General features: G+C 45.5%; 1 protein-coding gene across 3 annotated transcripts in view; it reads left to right on the forward strand.

The window, feature by feature from the left end:
- ARHGEF18 (Rho/Rac guanine nucleotide exchange factor 18) overlaps positions 1-18,701 on the forward strand; it is a 326,699-nt gene that overhangs the window by 233,571 nt on the left and 74,427 nt on the right. For all 3 annotated transcript variants that reach the window (XM_063916323.1, XM_063916329.1, XM_063916333.1), the window contains one exon: positions 1,590-1,675. In XM_063916323.1, coding sequence (XP_063772393.1) covers positions 1,590-1,675 — 86 coding nt within the window. The remainder of the gene's footprint in view (positions 1-1,589; positions 1,676-18,701) is intronic.

An 18,701-nucleotide genomic window follows, 5' to 3' on the forward strand; every position in this document is an offset into this window, starting at 1 on the left:
CCCAATATCCCTTATGGACTACGAGAAAAGGATTTACCGGTAGGTATTAAAATCCTATTATCTGCCACTTCTTCAGTATATCTATGTTACTGTGTCTGAATCTATATACAAAGTGATGTGGCTTTTTCAAGCTAAAATCCGTTGTGCGTATGCAGACATCAAGCTGCTTGGAGAAGGTCTTATAACCTTTACCTTTAACGTACTTGTCTTTATTTTCTTGATGATCTCCTCAGACAACTATCTCCTTGCCTTTTTCTAGTCCAAGCTCAGTGGTGCACACAATGATATCAAACAGTAGGCTGAATGACGGATTAGAGCAGTGGTGGCCGACCCGCGGCTCTTTCTCCCTCCACATGCAGCTCGGTCGGTTCCTTGCTCCCGCTGCCCGGCACGCAGATCACCGTTTCTAAGGGTGCCGGCCTGTGAACCAATCAGAGCTTGTGGACTGGCAGCCAAGACTCCTGATTGACTGACGGACCGCAAGCTTTGATTGGCTCATGGATCAGCGCCTGATTGGATATATACACTGCCGCCGGAGACTGAAGGGCAGAAGAGGCATACGCTGCGCTCTACTCCTCTCACACACAGCAGACTGAGCAGAGCAGCAGCGCGGTGAGCAGCAGTGGGGAAGGGGGGGGGTGTTCCTGGCACTGTGGGACATATGTGTACCTGTCACTGTGGGTACATATGTGTACCTCCCTGTCACTGTGGGGACATATGTGTACCTGCCACTGTGGAGGCACCCATTTTTTGGCTTTCGGCGCCCACACACAGTATCACTGACAGATTTTTTTTTTTTCCTACTTGTACCACTGACTGGGGCATTATATATATATATATATATATATATATATATATATATATATATAGCACTGTACTGGGGCATTATATATATATATATGTGTGTGTGTGTATATATATATATGTATGTGTATGTATATATAGCACTGTACAATGTGGCTAAAAACAGGGTTGTGACACAAGGTCGTACTGAAAGGTGTGTGCACAAAAATGGGGTGTGGTTTTGTAACAACTAGGCCATGCCCCCATTTTTGAGCTCTTTCACTTGACTACAGGTTGGCCACCCCTGGATTAGAGGATTAAAGTTGTGTGATATTAATTTAAGAAAGCAATTAGTTTGAAATATCACTATAATTCAATTGTTTATTTTTGTTGTAAGGGGTATCAACAAATCTGTCCAGGCTATTTTTAAATATCTTTGGAGTATAAGTTATAATTAGTCTCTTTTCACAGTTTCTTTATTCTATGACATACTAAAGACATGCAGTTTTTCATTAGACTATAGCTTTTAATTGCTTTCCTCACTTTTCAGGAGGAATTAAACATGTAAGGTTACTAAGAAATGTGTACACAAAAATAATTTTTTTTGAAGGGATGGTTGGGCGGTTGTGTTATTGTGTGGTATGATATCATAGCAGTTTCCCATCTAGTCAGTAACAAATTATCTGGGTCATATCTTCACAGATATAGATTTAATTCCCTCACAAGTTGTATTGACACACTTTAAATAAAATTGACACCACTATTTAGAATTTCTGAACTCACCATTTGCTGCATTTTGTTTTCAGCTGGCAGCTTTAAACAGAGGGTCAAGGACCGGCGTACCATTTCTACAAGTTCAGAACCCCAAATTCAAGACCTTGTGTTTAATGAGGTAAGCATTGCTTTTCCCCCTTGTTTTAAAACAGGTTGTATGGAAGATAAAGTGCTGCTGTTTGGTATGTTTTTTTTTTTCCAGTTTTGAATTATATAATGGATAAAAATCCTATTTCTTTTTGTTTCAGTATTGTATTTCTTTTCTGATGATAAAAAAGCTGACATGGTTTATAATTGTGTTGCCATTCATTTCTGTTGGTATAACTATACAATTTCACTAACGTTACAAAGAGTTTGGCACATTGTGTTTTCTTTTAAAACTAGGATACTAACTATGTAGCCCCCATTGGTATCCAGATGATAGGTCGACATGCATTAAGGTCAACTGATACAAAAGGTCAGCAGGTACAAAAGGTTGACATGACAATGGTCTGCACACAAATGGTCAACATAAGTTTTTTTGTTTTTTTTTACAATTTTCTGTAGTATCCATAAGGGATATTGGGGGAAACTAGTACGATGGGGTATAGACGTGGTCCAAAGGAGCCAGTGCACTTTAAATTTTTTTCACTGGGTGTGCTGGCTTCTCTCCTCTATGTCCCCTCCCACAGGCAGTTTAGAAAAAAAAGTTCCCTCAGGATAGGATGCACATCTCTGCAGCTCCAGAGAGTTTTCTTCAATTTCTTTTCAGTCTTTTATTTTTTTTGGTATGTTGTCTGGGCAACAGCACACCTGCGCTGTGGGCGTTTGGGGGGAGGGGTCGCTCACCGGCCTTGCGAGGTGCAGAGCCGCTTCCCCGCTGAAGGACCACTATCCTGAGGGGCTTTTTGTTCAGCGGGGCACTGCGCCTTGGCTGCCGCAGCACGCCGCACACGCTGCCTGAAGGTGACATTGGTTTTGAGTACACGGGGCCCCCGGCTCAAAGTGCAGCTGATCACGGGCGCGACGTACGGGACCTTCGCTGGAGGTTCCGCTAGGATCCCCCTGGAGTACACTGGCTCAAACATGCTTAACCAAGTACTTGTGTGAGGTTTTAATCTTAGGGGAGACTTTGCCAGTATAAATATTGTGTAGAGCTCCGGCGCCATTGGAGGGGGCAGAGCTTTCTCAGAGCGGGACCAGCCACGTTTGGAGCCTTCCTTTGCTTACAGAAGTCATCAGCAGCACACACTGCCTCACAGACATGCTGGAAACTGGTACAGGTTGCAGCTAAAGAGGGAGAGCCGCTGTTGTACACTATTCTGAGCCAGTTCAGGACTGCATTTATTAGTGTTATTGTGATACAGAGCTGACAGTCTCACTGGGGAAGTACAGCTCCGGGTGTGCTGTTATTTCTCCCTCTCTGTGTATCTCCTCTCACATACAGTAGGAAAAGCAGGCTTGCATTATAACTGTCTGTGTGTAAGTTGTATGTGTTTGTACTTACTGTGAATATGGGTAAGCACAAGCTGTGCAGTATCTATCACACCAGATTCTCTCCATTGTATAATGACTCTGTTTCCTGTGAGCAATGTAGTCAATCTTCACAAATTAGTGAAGAGTTTGGGGGAGAGGGTACAGAGCCCCACTGGTTAGGGTCTCTTTAAACTATGATGTCAGATGTCATCCCAGCTCACTGCTAATGTGCAGAAGACTCAACTACTCAACAAGCTGTTGCAGATTTAGCTGCTAGGGCTGATGCACAGCTCCCCCTCTCTCATGCAGGTCCCCAAAAGCGTGGTTTACCTGCTCTACTCTCTGATACAGAGGATTATGTCCAGGATTATGGGGATCACCCGGATCCCGTTAGTGGGGATCCCGATTCTGCTCAGGGTATTGAACCCCTCATTTTGGCTATAAGAGATGTGTTGAAGCTCCCTGTAGAAGATGCTTCTTCACAACAGTCTTTTTCTTTGTACAAAACAAGCCCAATGTCACTTTCCCTGAATCTCCCGAGTTAGATGACTTACTCAAACAGGCCTGGAAGAATCCAGACAAAAAAATTTCAAGTGTCATTTTGCGCACTTTCCCATTTGCTCCTGAAGGTCGAAAATTTTGGGAGGAACCCCCTGGGGTGGATGTATCAGTCTCTCGCCTGTCTAAAAAGGCGGTGTTGCCTGCCCCAGGCTCCTTTACCATGAAGGATCCTGGGGATAGAAAGATTGAGACTACCCTAAAATCTATATACACTGCAGCTGGCCTTTCCCAAAAACCGGTCATTGCGGGTTGCTGGATGACCCATGCCATTTGTTCTTGGGCCATGCAAATTCAGAGGGGCCTCTTGGGGGATATGCCCTTAGTTACCATGGTTACCCTCCTAAAACATATTCAGGACACTACTCGTGTTCTCTGTGATTCCCTCAAGGAGATGGGGAACATCAATGCTCGGACGTCGGCCATGGCGGTTTCAGCGTGCAGGGCCTTGTAGTTGCGTCAGTGGATTGCAGACGTAGAATCCAAAAGTAATGTGGAGTCCCTCCCCTTTTCTGGGGAATGGCTTTTTGGGGTTGAGCTGGATGCCTGGATTTCCAAGGTTACTGCCGGGAAATCCACGTTTCTCCCCTCCCCTATCCGGGACAGTCTGTCCAGTCCTTTCGGTCTCCCACATTTCGATCAAAGGCCAGCGGTGCCTCCAATGCTGCTAGAGGTACCAGAGGTAAGTCCAGGAAACCTGCAAGTACCAGTCCTCAGGAAAACTCCACTGGTTCTGCTTCCACTAAGGCCTCAGCATAACGGTGCCAACCCACCCCGAGGGGATCTCGAGGTGGGAGTTCGACTGCTTCACTTCATCCGCATCTGGGAGTCCTCCTGCTAGGATGCCTGGGTCAGGGGGCTCGTTTATCAGGGCTACAAGCTGGAATTCGACGGTACTCTCCCCCCCTTACATTACAACAGGCTATCCAAAATTGGTCCAGTACCACATTGTTGTTCCAGTACCTCTACCGCAAAGCGGCAAGGGGTTTTACTCAAACCTGTTTGTGGTGCCGAAGCCAGACTCTTCGGTCAAACCAATTCTGAATGTGAAAGCCTTAAATCCTTATTTAAAGGTGTTAGTGTTCAAAATGGAATCCCTGCGTGCAGTAATTGCGGGCCTGGAAGCCCAGGAATTTATGGTCTCCTTAGATATCAAGGACTCCTATCTCCACATTCCGATTTGGTCTCCTCATCAGGCGTACCTGCGGTTTGCCCTGCTGCACAATCACTTCCAGTTCCAGGCTCTACCCTTCAGCCTGTCAACAGCACCGAGGGTATTCACGAAGGTGATGGCAGAGATGATGCTTCAACTCCAGATCCAAGGGATAAATGTGGTGCCTTATCTAGACGATCTCCTGATAAAGGCAAGATCCAGGGACTTTTTGTTGCTCCATATCGACCGCACCATCCGTCTTCTGTCCGACCATGGGTGGATCCTCAACTTACAGAAGTCCCACCTGGAGCCAACTCAGAGGCTCCTGTTCATGGCGATGTTGCTGGATACCGTGGCACAGAAGGTGTTTCTACCAGAGGACAATGCGAGAACTTTTCAGGAGATGGTCCACATGGTGCTCAAGTTTCCATCCATCATTGCATCAGATTGTTGGGGAAGATGGTCGCCTCATATGAGGTGATCCAATATGGGAGGTTCCATGCCAGAACATTTCAATTGGATCTCCTGAGCAAGTGGTCCGGATCATATCTCCAGATGCACCGGATGATTCGGCTGTCACCTCAGGCCAGGATTTCCCTCCTGTGTGGTGGCTTCAGTACTCCAATCTCCTGGAGGGCAGGAGTTTCGGAATTCAGAATTGGACCCTCCTCACAATGGATGAGAGTCTGCGAGGATGAGGAGCTGTCACCCAAGGGGTGCAGTTCCAGGGCAGGTGGTCTTCCAACAAAAGCCTCCTTCCAATCAACATTCTGGAACTTCGGGTGATCTACAATGCTCTACTTCAAGCTTCTCCTCTGCTCAAGGATCACGCGATCCAGGTACAGTCGGACAACGCCACGGCGGTGACGGAAAGAATTGCAAGAGCCATGTCAGCAATCTTCATTCCGGGTGTGGACAACTGGGAGGCTGACGTCCAGAGTCGTCACAATCTCCACCCGAGGGAGTAGGGCCTCCACCATCTGGTGTTCCAGCAGATCATCGACCGGTGGGGTTGCCCACAAATAGACATGATGGCTTCTCATCTCAACAAGAAACTTCCCTGGTGTTGCCCGCGGACCAGGGACCCTCAGGCGATGGCAGTGGATGCACTGGCGTCGCCTTTGCCGTACCAGCTGGTCTACCTGTTTCCTCTGATCCCATTGCTCCCAAGAGTGCTAAAGCAAATCAGGAATCAAGGTGTTCAGGCAATTCTGATTGCCCAGGATTGGCCTCTGAGTGCGTGGTACGCGGATCTTCTGGACATGTCCGTCGAAGACCCTTGGCCTCTACCACTAAGAAGCGATCTTCTTCAACAAGGACTGTTCGTCTACCCGGACTTACGGCGACTCCGTTTGACGGCATGGAGGTTGAGCGGAACATCCTAGCTCACAAAGGTCTTTCCAAAAAAGTTATTGCAACCAATGGTCCAGGCCAGGAAACCTGTGACGTCAAAACACTATCATCATTTCTGGAGGAGATAGGTCACTTGGTGCAGAGTTTCACTTGGAACGTTTCCTACATTTCCTGCAGGCTGGTGTGGATAAAGGCTTATGTCTGGGTTCCATTAAGGTCCAGATTTCAGCTCTCTCCACTTTCTTTCAGAAGAAATTGGCAGTGTTGCCAGATGTTCAGACCTTCTTGCAAGGGGTACTCCACATACAACCTCCCTTTGTGCCGCCTATGACACCCTGGGATTTGGATGTAGGAAATTTATACAGACCTCCTGGTTTGAACCTCTGATGATGGTAGAAGACAAGAACCTCACATGGAAGACAGTGATGTTACTGGCCCTGGCTTCTGCTCGCCGTGTTTCAGAATTGGGGGCCTTATAATGTAAAAGTCCCTACTTGGTCTTTTACGAGGACAGAGCGGAGGATTCCTTGTTCGTGCGCTATGATGCGCAGAAGAAGGGTTGCCCTGCTTCAAAGCAGTCCATTGCTCATTGGATTAGGCTTACTATCCAACAGGCCTATGTGTTGGCAGCGTTACCTGTTCCTAAGTCTCTGAAGGCTCTACTAGATCGGTGGGCTCTTCCTGGGCGGCTGCCCGTGGAGTCTCGGCCTTGCAACTATGCCGAACTGCTACCTTGTCGGGGAAGAACACTTTTTTTTGTGAAGTTCCACAAATTTGATACCCAGGCCAAAGATATTTCCCCAAATATCCCTCAGTGCGTGGACTTTTCTGCAGGTTCTATAATTACCTGTTCAGCTGTTGTTGTATGTTAGTGGTGTGCTGGTGTGTAAATATCACCACCCTTTCTGTTATCATATTCCTTCTCTCATATATGTCCTTTTCTCCTTCGGGCACGTTTTTACCTATAACTGCCTGTGGGAGGGGGCATAGAGGGGAGGAGCCAGCACACTCAGTTGAAGAACTTTAAAGTGCACTGGCTCCTTTGGACCCTGTCTATACTCCATTGTACTAGTTTCCCCCAATATCCCTTATGGACTACGAGAAAAGGATTTACCGGTAGGTATTAAAATCCTATTCCCCCCCCCAACTTTTGCTTAATTCACTATCCATGTGGTTGGCTTTTGGGCTAGTTACTTTTGGCGATTACAGCAAGCCACCTTGTCAGAAGCATGGCGAACGAAGTGTGCACATGAATGTACTCGTTTCCACAGATTTTGGTCACATATGATGAAACTTCAAATTACAATAATAGTGTCTACTATCGTCATGTCGATCTTTTGTTCTTGTCAACCTTACCCACTGTCCACTTGTCGACCTTACCTCTTTTGCCTGTCCACCTTTTGACTCTGTCGACCTAATGCATGTTGAACACATTGGGTTGACCATATGGGGTCGACCTAATGACTGTATACCTAGACCAGGCATTCCCAACTGCGGTCCTCAAGGCACACCAACAGTGCAGGTTTTAGTGATATCCAGACTTCAGCACACATGGTTAAATCAAAATAACAGGTACTAATTAAGTCACCTGTGTTCAAGCCTGGATTTCACTAAAACCAGGACTGTTAGTGTGCTCTGAGGACCGAGGTTGGGAAACACTGACCTAGACACTGTAGCTCTTCTATACTACACCTGCCTCCACACCAATGCTGTTACAGCTCCGCAGAAAATGACAATAGAATGCATTGCGCATCATACACATTCCATAGCCCACTTTAGCTGTAGCGGTACACATACAGGGCTATATTCAATTGAAGTCGGATCCATTCCGACATGCAATGGATCCGACCTGGGGTTTTCAGTGCAATCTCAATTCGACTTTGAAAAAAAGTCGAATTGAGATGCGGGAGCTGAGACGGGGAAGAGCAGCGGTACAGCAGCGGGCAACGTAGCCGGAGGATGTCACAGCCGCCGCTCACGGCAGCGTCCACTCGGCTCCAGCAAGCGAGGCCCCAATAATTTGGGGTTAGATTGAATAGGTCAGAACCCCTTCCAACCTACAAAAGTCGAAAACTGACGTCTTCTCGACAGACGGCAGCTTTCGACTACCTCTAAATAGGCATGTGTCCTAGTGGAACTTGATAACACAGTGGTTGCTGCATTTGCAAGTTTGGCTCAACCTCTTCCTGTTTGGGATTCAGCATCATTTAAAGATCCACTAACTAATAATAGGACAGTAGTCGCAAGTCTGTTGTGGTAGATTCTAGTCTTGCATGGGTGGTTTTCAGCTATATTAACTTAAAACGGTCCAGGATTGGGTAACGTTTTTCCCTCCGATGGCCTGCGCATTTTTCTTACGGTGACTTCCCTATTGACTGTGGTAAAGCTACATCTGTGTGTGTTTGTACGGTATATACTGTATACAGAAAAGTGGACAAAAGTTTTAGGCAGGTGTGGGAAAAAAAAGGCTGCAAAGTAAGAATGCTTTAAAAATAAGTTTTACGTTTATTCTTTAGCAATTGACAAAATACTGGGTGAATGAACAAGAAAAATCTAAAATCAATATTTGGTGTGACCACCCTCTGCATTTAAAACGGCATCAATTCTTCTAGGTACACTTGCACAAAGTCATGGATTTTGTAGCATTATGCCCAGGTGATTAACCAATCAAACCAAACAGGTGAAAATTATCATAATTTCCATATGTACTGCAGGAAGAAATGTTGAAACACAGTCATTAACTGAAACATAAACAGGTGTGTGTGTGTGTGTGTGTGTGTGTGTTTGTGCGCGCGCGCATCTACTATACATACATACATACATACATACATACATACATGCATATACACACACACACACGTGTGTGTATATGTATGTATGTATATGTATGTATATATATATATATATATATATATATATATATATATGAAGCAGGGATAGCCTGGTACTCCTCCTGATGTCACTGTGCCCGGTTCCCTCAGTAAGCAGTTATGGCTAGGTAGAGAAAGGAGACTGCGGCACTCCGGGTCTTGTAGAAGGTCAAATTGTATTCAAAAAATCACAACATAGAACACCAACGTTTCGGGGTGTCTAGCCCCACTCTCACATCTTGACAAAGGGGCTAGACACCCTGAAACGTTGGTGTTCTATGTTGTGATTTTTTGAATACAATTTGACCTTCTACAAGACCCGGAGTGCCGCAGTCTCCTTTCTATATATATATATATATATATATATATATATATATATATATATATATATATATATATATATATATATATATATATATATATATATATATATAGATAGATATAATCTGTAATTTGACAGTATAACCTCGATTAGAGCACCCTCAGAAATCTGTTCTGTGTTTTTTTATATATATATATATATATATATATATATATATATATATATATATATAAAATGCAGAGTCTGGCACTCACAAAGCATGTGCTTAACTGCAGCTGGTGCCCTCATAAAAGAATAAATATACAGTGCAAAGATGCGGAACTCCAGGCTTGAATAATTCACGGCAAGCTAGTACTTTGCAGCAACGTTTCAGTAGTCACACCTACTGTCGTCAGGCTTTAATACAGAATTAAAACACTGTACATACCTTTCTAGTATCACCCCATGTGCATTCCCGCCAGCTCATCCCGGGACCGCTCACCCGCTGAGCCGCATAAGACGTGACGTCATCGTCAAGCGACGGCGCCGTGCAATAGACACCCAACACCATAACAACCAAAGTAGCGTGCAGTAAACTTTAAAGCTGGCTGGAACAATATGATAGTTATCTTCAACACATTTTGCACAATGTTACACCGCATCAAAGCGTGTCTGTTACAATTGTTGTCCATATCATAGCCAATACTTATATATGCTGTTTTACGATTGCCACTGGCAAGTATCACTAACTGTTTCATTTAAAAAAAACATGAATATGAGACTGTTTTATTGAGACTTCTCTGGGGTGTATTACACCCAGGCGCAATATCCATTTTGTTTCTAATTGTAATAATTTCGCACCTCTGTTGCCTCCTCTCATATCTCCCAGAACACAGTCTATCGTTCTATATCTGATGCTATGTACTGGATGTTTAAAATGGGCAAAATGACGGGGCAACGGGCTGTTCACTGTCTCCCGTGTGCAGGGCATTTCGAATGGCTGATCTGTGGGCTGACATCCTTTCTTTGAACTTTCGCTCAGTTTTGCCGATGTAGCTCAAGCCACATCGGCAGATGATTTGATAAATGACAAAATTCGAGTTGCATGTCAGCTGATGTTTAATGGGGATTTTTTGCCCCGTATGGGGATGATTAAAGAAGTCTCCTACAAGGAGATACTGGCACGTAACACAAGAACATGTAATATTTCCTAATTTTATTATAGAAGGCAAAAATGACCTTTTGCCTACAGGTTCTCTCTTTAATTTTGCCACATCAGTTTTTACCAACAAATCACGTAGGTTCTGGCCTCGTGAATAACAAGGCATTAATTTTGTTTCTCCCAAATGCAAATTATTGTCTGAACTTATGATTGGCCAATGTTTTTTGGATATAGAATTAATATGTGATGATCCCACATTAAAATAAGATTTTAAACCTACCGGTAAATCTTTTTCTCGTAGTCCGTAGAGGATGCTGGGGACTCCGTAAGGACCATGGGGATAGACTGGCTCCGCAGGAGACATGGGCACTTTAAGAAAGACTTTAGATCTGGGTGTGCACTGGCTCCTCCCTCAATGCCCCTCCTCCAGACCTCAGTTAGAGAAACTGTGCCCAGAGGAGACGGACAGTACGAGGAAAGGATTTTTGTTAATCCAAGGGCAAGATTCATACCAGCCACACAATCACACCCTATAACTTGTGATATACTACCCAGTTAACAGTATGAAAACAACATAGCATCAGTCCAAGACCGATGAAAACTATAACATAACCCTTATGTAAGCAATAACTATATACAAGTCTCGCAGAAGTAGTCCGCACTTGGGACGGGCGCCCAGCATCCTCTACGGACTACGAGAAAAAGATTTACCGGTAGGTTTAAAATCTTATTTTCTCTTACGTCCTAGAGGATGCTGGGGACTCCGTAAGGACCATGGGGATTATACCAAAGCTCCCAAACGGGCGGGAGAGTGCGGATGACTCTGCAGCACCGATTGAGCAAACAGGAGGTCCTCCTCAGCCAGGGTATCAAACTTATAGAACTTTGCAAAGGTCTTTGAACCCGACCAAGTAGCAGCTCGGCACAGCTGTAGTGCCGAGACCCCTCGGGCAGCCGCCCAAGAAGAGCCCACCTTCCTAGTGGAATGGGCCTTGACCGATTTTGGTAACGGCAATCCCGCCGTAGGATGCGCCTGCTGAATCGTGTTACAGATCCAGCGAGCAATAGTTTGCTTTGAAGCAGGGGCGCCAACCTTATTGGCTGCATACAGGACAAACAGTGCTTCTGTTTTTCTGACTCTAGCCGTTCTGGCCACGTAAATTTTCAAAGCCCTGACCACATCAAGGGACTCTGAATCCTCCAAGTTACGCGTAGCCACAGGCACCACAATAGGTTGGTTCATATGAAAGGATGAGACCACTTTTGTCAGGAATTGAGGACGGGTCCGCAATTCCGCTCTATCCATATGGAAAACCAGATAAGGGCTTTTATATGATAAAGCCGCTAATTCCGACACTCGCCTAGCCGAAGCCAAGGCTAATAACATGACCACCTTCCAAGTGAGATATTTCAATTCCACCGTTTTAAGTGGTTCAAACCAGTGTGGCTTAAGGAAACTTAACACCACGTTAAGGTCCCAAGGCGCCACCGGAGGTACAAAAGGAGGCTGAATATGCAGTACTCCCTTCACAAAAGTTTGTACTTCAGGGAGAGAGGCCAATTCCTTTTGAAAGAAAATGGATAAGGCCAAAATCTGAACCTTAATAGACCCTAATTTCAGGCCCAAATTCACTCCAGTTTGTAGGAAGTGAAGGAAGCAGCCCAGATGGAATTCTTCCGTAGGAGCATTCCTGGCCTCACACCAAGAAACATATTTTCGCCATATACGGTGATAATGTTTAGATGCCACGCCTTTATCAGCGTAGGAATGACCTCATCCGGAATACCCTTTTCCGCTAGGATCCGGCGTTCAACCGCCATGCCGTCAAACGCAGCCGCTGTAAGTCTTGGAACAGACAGGGCCCCTGTTGCAACTGGTCCTGTCTTAGAGGAAGAGGCCACGGATCTTCTGTGAGCATTTCCTGCAGATCCGGATACCAGGTCCTTCGTGGCCAATCTGGAACAATGAGTATTGTTCTCACTCCTCTTTTTCTTACTATTCTCAACACCTTGGGTATGAGAGGAAGAGGAGGAAATACATAGGCCCTCATTCCGAGTTGTTCGCTCGGTAAAAATCTTCGCATCGCAGCGATTTTCCGCTTAATGCGCATGTGCGCAATGTTCGCATTTTTTACTCACGGCTTTTTCATCGTTCTGGCGATCGTAATGTGATTGACAGGAAATGGGTGTTACTGGGCGGAAACAGGCGGTTTTATGGGCGTGTGGGAAAAACCGCTACCGTTTCCGGAAAAAACGCAGGAGTGGCCGGAGAAACGGAGGAGTGTCTGGGCGAACGCTGGGTGTGTTTGTGACGTCAAACCAGGAACGACAAGCAGTGAAATGATCGCAGATGCCGAGTAAGTCTGGAGCTACTCAGAAACTGCTACGAGGTGTGTAATCGCAATATTGCGAATACATCGTTCGCAATTTTAAGATGCTAAGATTCACTCCCAGTAGGCGGCGGCTTAGCATGAGCAAATCTGCTAAAATCCGCTTGCGAGCGAACAACTCGGAATGACCTCCATAGACCGACCGGAACACCCACGGTGTCACTAGGGCGTCTACAGCTTTCCTGAGGGTCTCTTAACTTGGCGCAATACCTCTGTAGCTTTTTGTTGAGGCGGGACGCCATCATGTCTATCTGGGGCAGTCCCCACTGACTTGCAATCTGTGCGAAGACTTCCTGATGAAGTCCCCACTCTCCTGGATGCAGGTCGTGTCTGCTGAGGAAGTCTTCTTCCCAGTTGTCCACTCCCGGAATGAACACTGCTGACAGTGCGCTTACATGATTCTCCGCCCAGCGAAGAATTCTGGTGGCTTCCGCCATTGCCGCTCTGCTCCTTGTGCCGCCTTGGCGGTTTACATGAGCTACTGCAGTGACATTGTCTGACTGGATCAGAACTGGTTGGTCGCGAAGTAAGGTCTCCGCTTGCCGTAGGGCGTTGTATATGGCCCTTAGTTCCAGGATGTTGATGTGAAGACAAGTCTCCTGACTTGACCAAAGACCTTGGAAATTTCTTCCCTGTGTTACTGCTCCCCATCCTCGGAGGCTCGCATCCGTGGTCACCAGGATCCAGTCCTGAATACCGAACCTGCGGCCCTCTAGAAGGTGAGCTCTCTGCAGCCACCACAGGAGAGATACCCTGGCCCTGGGGGACAGGGTGATCAACTGATGAATCTGTAGATGTGACCCGGACCACTTGTCCAGTAGGTCCCATTGGAAGATCCTCGCATGGAATCTGCCGAAGGGAATGGCCTTGTATGATGCCACCATCTTTCCCATGACTCGAGTGCAGTGATGCACTGACACCTGTTTTGGTTTCAATAGGTTCCTGACCAGAGTCATGAGTTCCTGGGCCTTTTCTATCGAAAGATAAACCCTTTTCTGGTTCGTATCCAGAATCATGCCCAAGAAAGTCAGACGAGTCGTAGGAACCAACTGCGACTTGGGGATATTGAGAATCCAGCCGTGTTGCTGTAACACCTTCAGTGAAAGTGATACGCTGTTCAGCAACTGCTCTCTTGATCTCGCTTTTATGAGGAGATCGTCCAAGTACGGGACAATTGTAACACCTTGCTTTCGCAGGAGCACCATCATTTCCGCCATTACCTTGGTGAAAATTCTCGGGGCCGTGGAGAGACCAAATGGCAACGTCTGAAATTGGTAATGACAATCCTGTACCGCAAATCTTAGGTACGCCTGATGAGGTGGATAAATGGGAACATGAAGGTATGCATCCTTTATGTCCAGAGATACCATAAAATCCCCCCCTTCCAGGCTGGCGATGACCGTTCTTAGTGATTCCATCTTGAACTTGAACCTTTTCAAGTATAGGTTCAGGGATTTTAAATTTAATATGGGTGTGACCGAAGCAGGGTAACCTTGACCACCACCTGTTGAAGATGCAATTTGTGAATTGCATTTAACACTACCTCCCTTTCCTGGGGATAAAATGGTAGGGCCGATTTGAAAAACCAGCGAGGAGGCACCTCTTCGAATTCCAGCTTGTAACCCTGAGAAACAATTTATATTGCCCAGGGATCCACCTGCGAGTGAACCCAGATGTGGCTGAAAACTCGAAGACGTGCCCCCACTGGGGCGGACTCCTTTAGCGGAGCCCCAGCGTCATGCGGTGGATTTTGTACAGGCCGGGGAGGACTTCTGTTCCTGGGAACTAGCTGTGTTGTGCAGCTTTTTTCCTCTGCCCTTACCTCTGGCAAGAAAGGACGCACCTCGTACTTTCTTGTTTGTTTGTGATCGAAAGGACTGCATTTGATAATGTGGTGCTTTCTTAGGCTGTGAGGGAATATAAGGCAAAACATTTGATTTACCAGCTGTAGCTGCGGAGACCAGGTCCGAGAGACCTTCTCCAAACAATTCCTCACCCTTGTAAGGTAATACCTCCATATGCCTCTTTGAGTCGGTATCACCTGTCCATTGCCGGGTCCATAGGACTCATCTAGCAGAAATCGACATAGCGTTGATTCTAGAACCCAGTAGACTAATGTCTCTTTGAGCATCTCTCATATAGGACAGCATCTTTTATATGCCCTATGGTCAATAAAATGGTATCCTTATCTAGGGTCTCAATTTCCGCTGATAAGATATCTGTCCATGCTGCTACCGCGCTACAAACCCAGGCCGACGCAATCGCCGGTCTGAGTAAGGTACCAGAATGTGTGTAAATGGACTTCAAGGTAACCTCCTGCTTGAGGTCTGCAGGATCCTTGAGGGTAGCCGTATCTTGGGATGGTAGCGCTACATTTTTGGATAAGCGCGTCAATGCTTTATCCACCCTAGGGGAGGATTCCCACCGTATCCTGTCCGTTGGCGGGAAAGGATACGCCATAAGAATCCTTTTGGGAATCTGCAGTTTTTTGTCTGGAGATTCCCAAGCCTTTTCACATAATTCGTTCAACTCATGTGAGGGGGGAAAGGTTACCTCAGGTTTCTTTCCCTTATACATGTGTACCCTCGTGTCAGGGACAGGGGGTTCCTCAGTGATATGCAAAACATCTTTTATTGCAATAATCATATATCGAATACGTTTAGCCAATTTTGGCTGTAACTTTGCATCATCGTAGTTGACACTGGAGTCAGAATCCGTGTCGGTATCTGTGTCTACTATTTGGGATAGTGGGCGCTTTTGAGACCCTGCAGGTCCCTGCGACATAAGGACAGACATGGGTTGACTCCCTGGCTGTTCCCTAGCTTCAGCTTTGTCTAATCTTTTGTGCAATAAATTTACATTAGCACTTAAAACATTCCACATATCCATCCAGTCAGGTGTCTGCGTTGTCGACGGAGACACCTCATTCATACCTCCTCCTCCTGAAAGCCTTCTACCTCAGACATGTCGACACACGCGTACCGACACACCACACACTCAAGGAATCCTCTTATCTGAAGACAGTTCCCCCACAAGGCCCTTTGGAGAGACAGAGAGAGAGTATGCCAGCGCTATATGACCCAGGAAAAAACACTATATAATTATGTTTACCCAGTAGCGCTGTTTGTAATTTATAAATGCGCCAATTATGTGCCCCCCCCCCCCCTTCTTCAAAACCCTCTTTCACCGTGGATTAAGCAGGGGAGAGTCCAGGGAGCTTCCTCTCTGCGCTGTGCTGTGGAGAAAATGGCGCTGGTGATTGCTGAGGGAAAGCGGTGGGCGGTGGGCTTCTGTCCCGCTCAAATATACTAAAAACTGGCGGGGGCTCATATATATATATATATATATATATATATATATATATATATATATATACAGTGGCCAGCTGTGTATATATACTATTTTTTGCCAGAAAAGAGGTTTATATGCTGCCCAGGGCGCCCCCCGCCCTGCACCCTTACAGTGACTGCCGTGTGTGAGGTGTATGGGAGCAATGGCGCACAGCTTCACCGCTGTGCGTTACCTCAGTGAAGATCATGAAGTCTTCTGCCGCCTCTGAAGTCTTCTTTTCTTCTCATACTCACCCGGCTTCTATCTTCCGGCTCTGTGAGGACGGTGGCGCGGCTCCGGGACGAACTCCAGGGTGAGACCTGTGTTCTGACTCCCTCTGGAGCTAATGGTATCCAGTAGCCTAAGAAGCAGAGCCTTGAAACTCACAGAAGTAGGTCTGTTTCTCTCCACTCAGTCCCTCGATGCAGGGAGTCTGTTGCCAGCAGGCTCCCTGAAAATAAAAAACCTAACAAATATACTTTCTGTCAGAAAGCTCAGGAGAGCTCCCTGAAAAGCACCCAGTCTCCTCTGGGCACTGTATCAAACTGAGGTCTGGAGGAGGGGCATAGAGGGAGGAGCCAGTGCACACCCAGATCTAAAGTCTTTCTTAAAGTGCCCATGTCTCCTGCGGAGCCTGTCTATCCCCATGGTACTTACGGAGTCCCCAGCATCCTCTAGGACGTAAGAGAAATTTATTTACCCACAGTATAATTGGTTTGTCTACCTTAGTTATCTTATTTGTGGTAAGTAATGTTTCTCTGTCAAGAGCCATCACTTTATTTTTAGAGCATTTAAATGTTTTTAAAGAATACCCTCTATCTACCAGTTTATCAATTAGGGAATCAATCTGTTGTTCTGCCGTCTCGCTGTTACTGTTGATACGTCTAATTCTGATCATCTGAGAGTATGGAAGTCCTCTCGTCATTGATTTAGGGTGACAACTTCTAGCATGAAGGAGTTGTTGTTTATCTGTTAGCTTCACAAACACAGTAGTGGTAAGGACAGAGTTCTTAATCTGAATACTAACATCTAAAAAATTAATAACATCTTGATTCATGCAGTAGGTGAACTTGATGGGTCCCTCTGTGGCATTGTACGCAACAATAATATTTTCCAGTATTGTATGATTACCTTTCCACAAGACAATTAAATCATCTATATACTTGTTAAATAATAGCGCATGAGAAGTGAATAGAGGATTATTGTAAAACAGATCTTCCTCTACCCCGAACATCACTATGTTTGCGTACACTGGAGCCACAGAAGAACCCATCGCACACGCCCTTATTTCCATGTAGAATTGCTGGTCATAAAGGAAAAAAATTATTTTTTATTTATTAATTGTCAAGATTAATTCCAACAACTGTAGTATTACATCAATTTTAGCCAGACTGAATGCCTTTTTCTTCAGTAAAAACCTTTTGACAGCGGCTAATCCGAATTGATGCAGTATTGAGGTTTATAGACTTACTACATCTACCGTTACCAACCATGTATCATCTGGAATTGATGTTAAACCATTGAGATTGTTAAGTAGACTAGTTGTATCTAACAAAAAACTTGGTTTATTGCGAATTAACGGCTGCAACAGAGAATCTAACAGACATGCTGTCGGTTGCAATAATGACCCTCTGGCCGACACAATTGGGTGACCAGGCGGTGGATCTATAACCAACGGATAGTCCGGCATCAAAATCTTAAATATATGATCAGAAATTAAAACTACCACTAAGGCTTGTTGCAGGATTCCTTCTAGTCTCTTTTTACAAAGACTTGTAGGATTAGACTGCAACCTCATATACTCCTGGGGATCAGACAATTGTTTTAAAGCCTCTTTGTTGTAATCAGTGAAGTCTTGGAGGACAATTGCTCCTCCTTTATCAGCTGAACGAATGATCAAATTATGATTATTAGACAATGTTTTTGATGCCTCTCTCTTGTAGTGTTAGATACGGATGACTAGAAACATCACTGTTGGTGACTGCCTCTACATCCTGTTCTAACAACCTCATGAAGGTCTTGATGCTGGGATTGTATGATACCGGCTCAAAAGACAATTTAGGGACAAATGATCTTAGTTGCTTAGGAATTGGGGGGTGTTCTACTGAAGAATGTCCTATATTGTCTTTAAAGTGTTCTTTAAGCTTAATATTTCTTTGCAAGGAATGTTTTTCAATATTCGATTGTAGTGGGTCAAACGGGACTGATGGAATGAATGATAAGCCCTTATTAAGCAAGCTAATTTCTGTGGAGGTCAGTTCATAAGAAGACAGGTTTACTATGATGTCTTTTTGGATGTTGGAGGACGACCTGCTCTTCCTCTGCCTCTCGTTTTGGCCGCTTCTCCTCGTGCGCCATCTTTGTCTTGGAATCTTCCTCCTCTTGTTTTCACCCCTAAAGGGGCAATCTCTTGATTAGATCTTTCTGTGTCACTATTGGTCTCTTCTGAAGATTCTGTATCGAATCTAGTGAAAGGTCTCCGGTCTCTACGAAAAAAGGGTCATCTCTTCCCCTCTGATCTATTGTCTGAGAGCCATCTGTATACGGAATGTTTCTCGTAATCTTGTTCTCC

This window comes from Pseudophryne corroboree, chromosome 1, assembly GCF_028390025.1.
Source record: "Pseudophryne corroboree isolate aPseCor3 chromosome 1, aPseCor3.hap2, whole genome shotgun sequence".
NCBI classification, from domain to species: Eukaryota; Metazoa; Chordata; class Amphibia; order Anura; family Myobatrachidae; genus Pseudophryne; species Pseudophryne corroboree.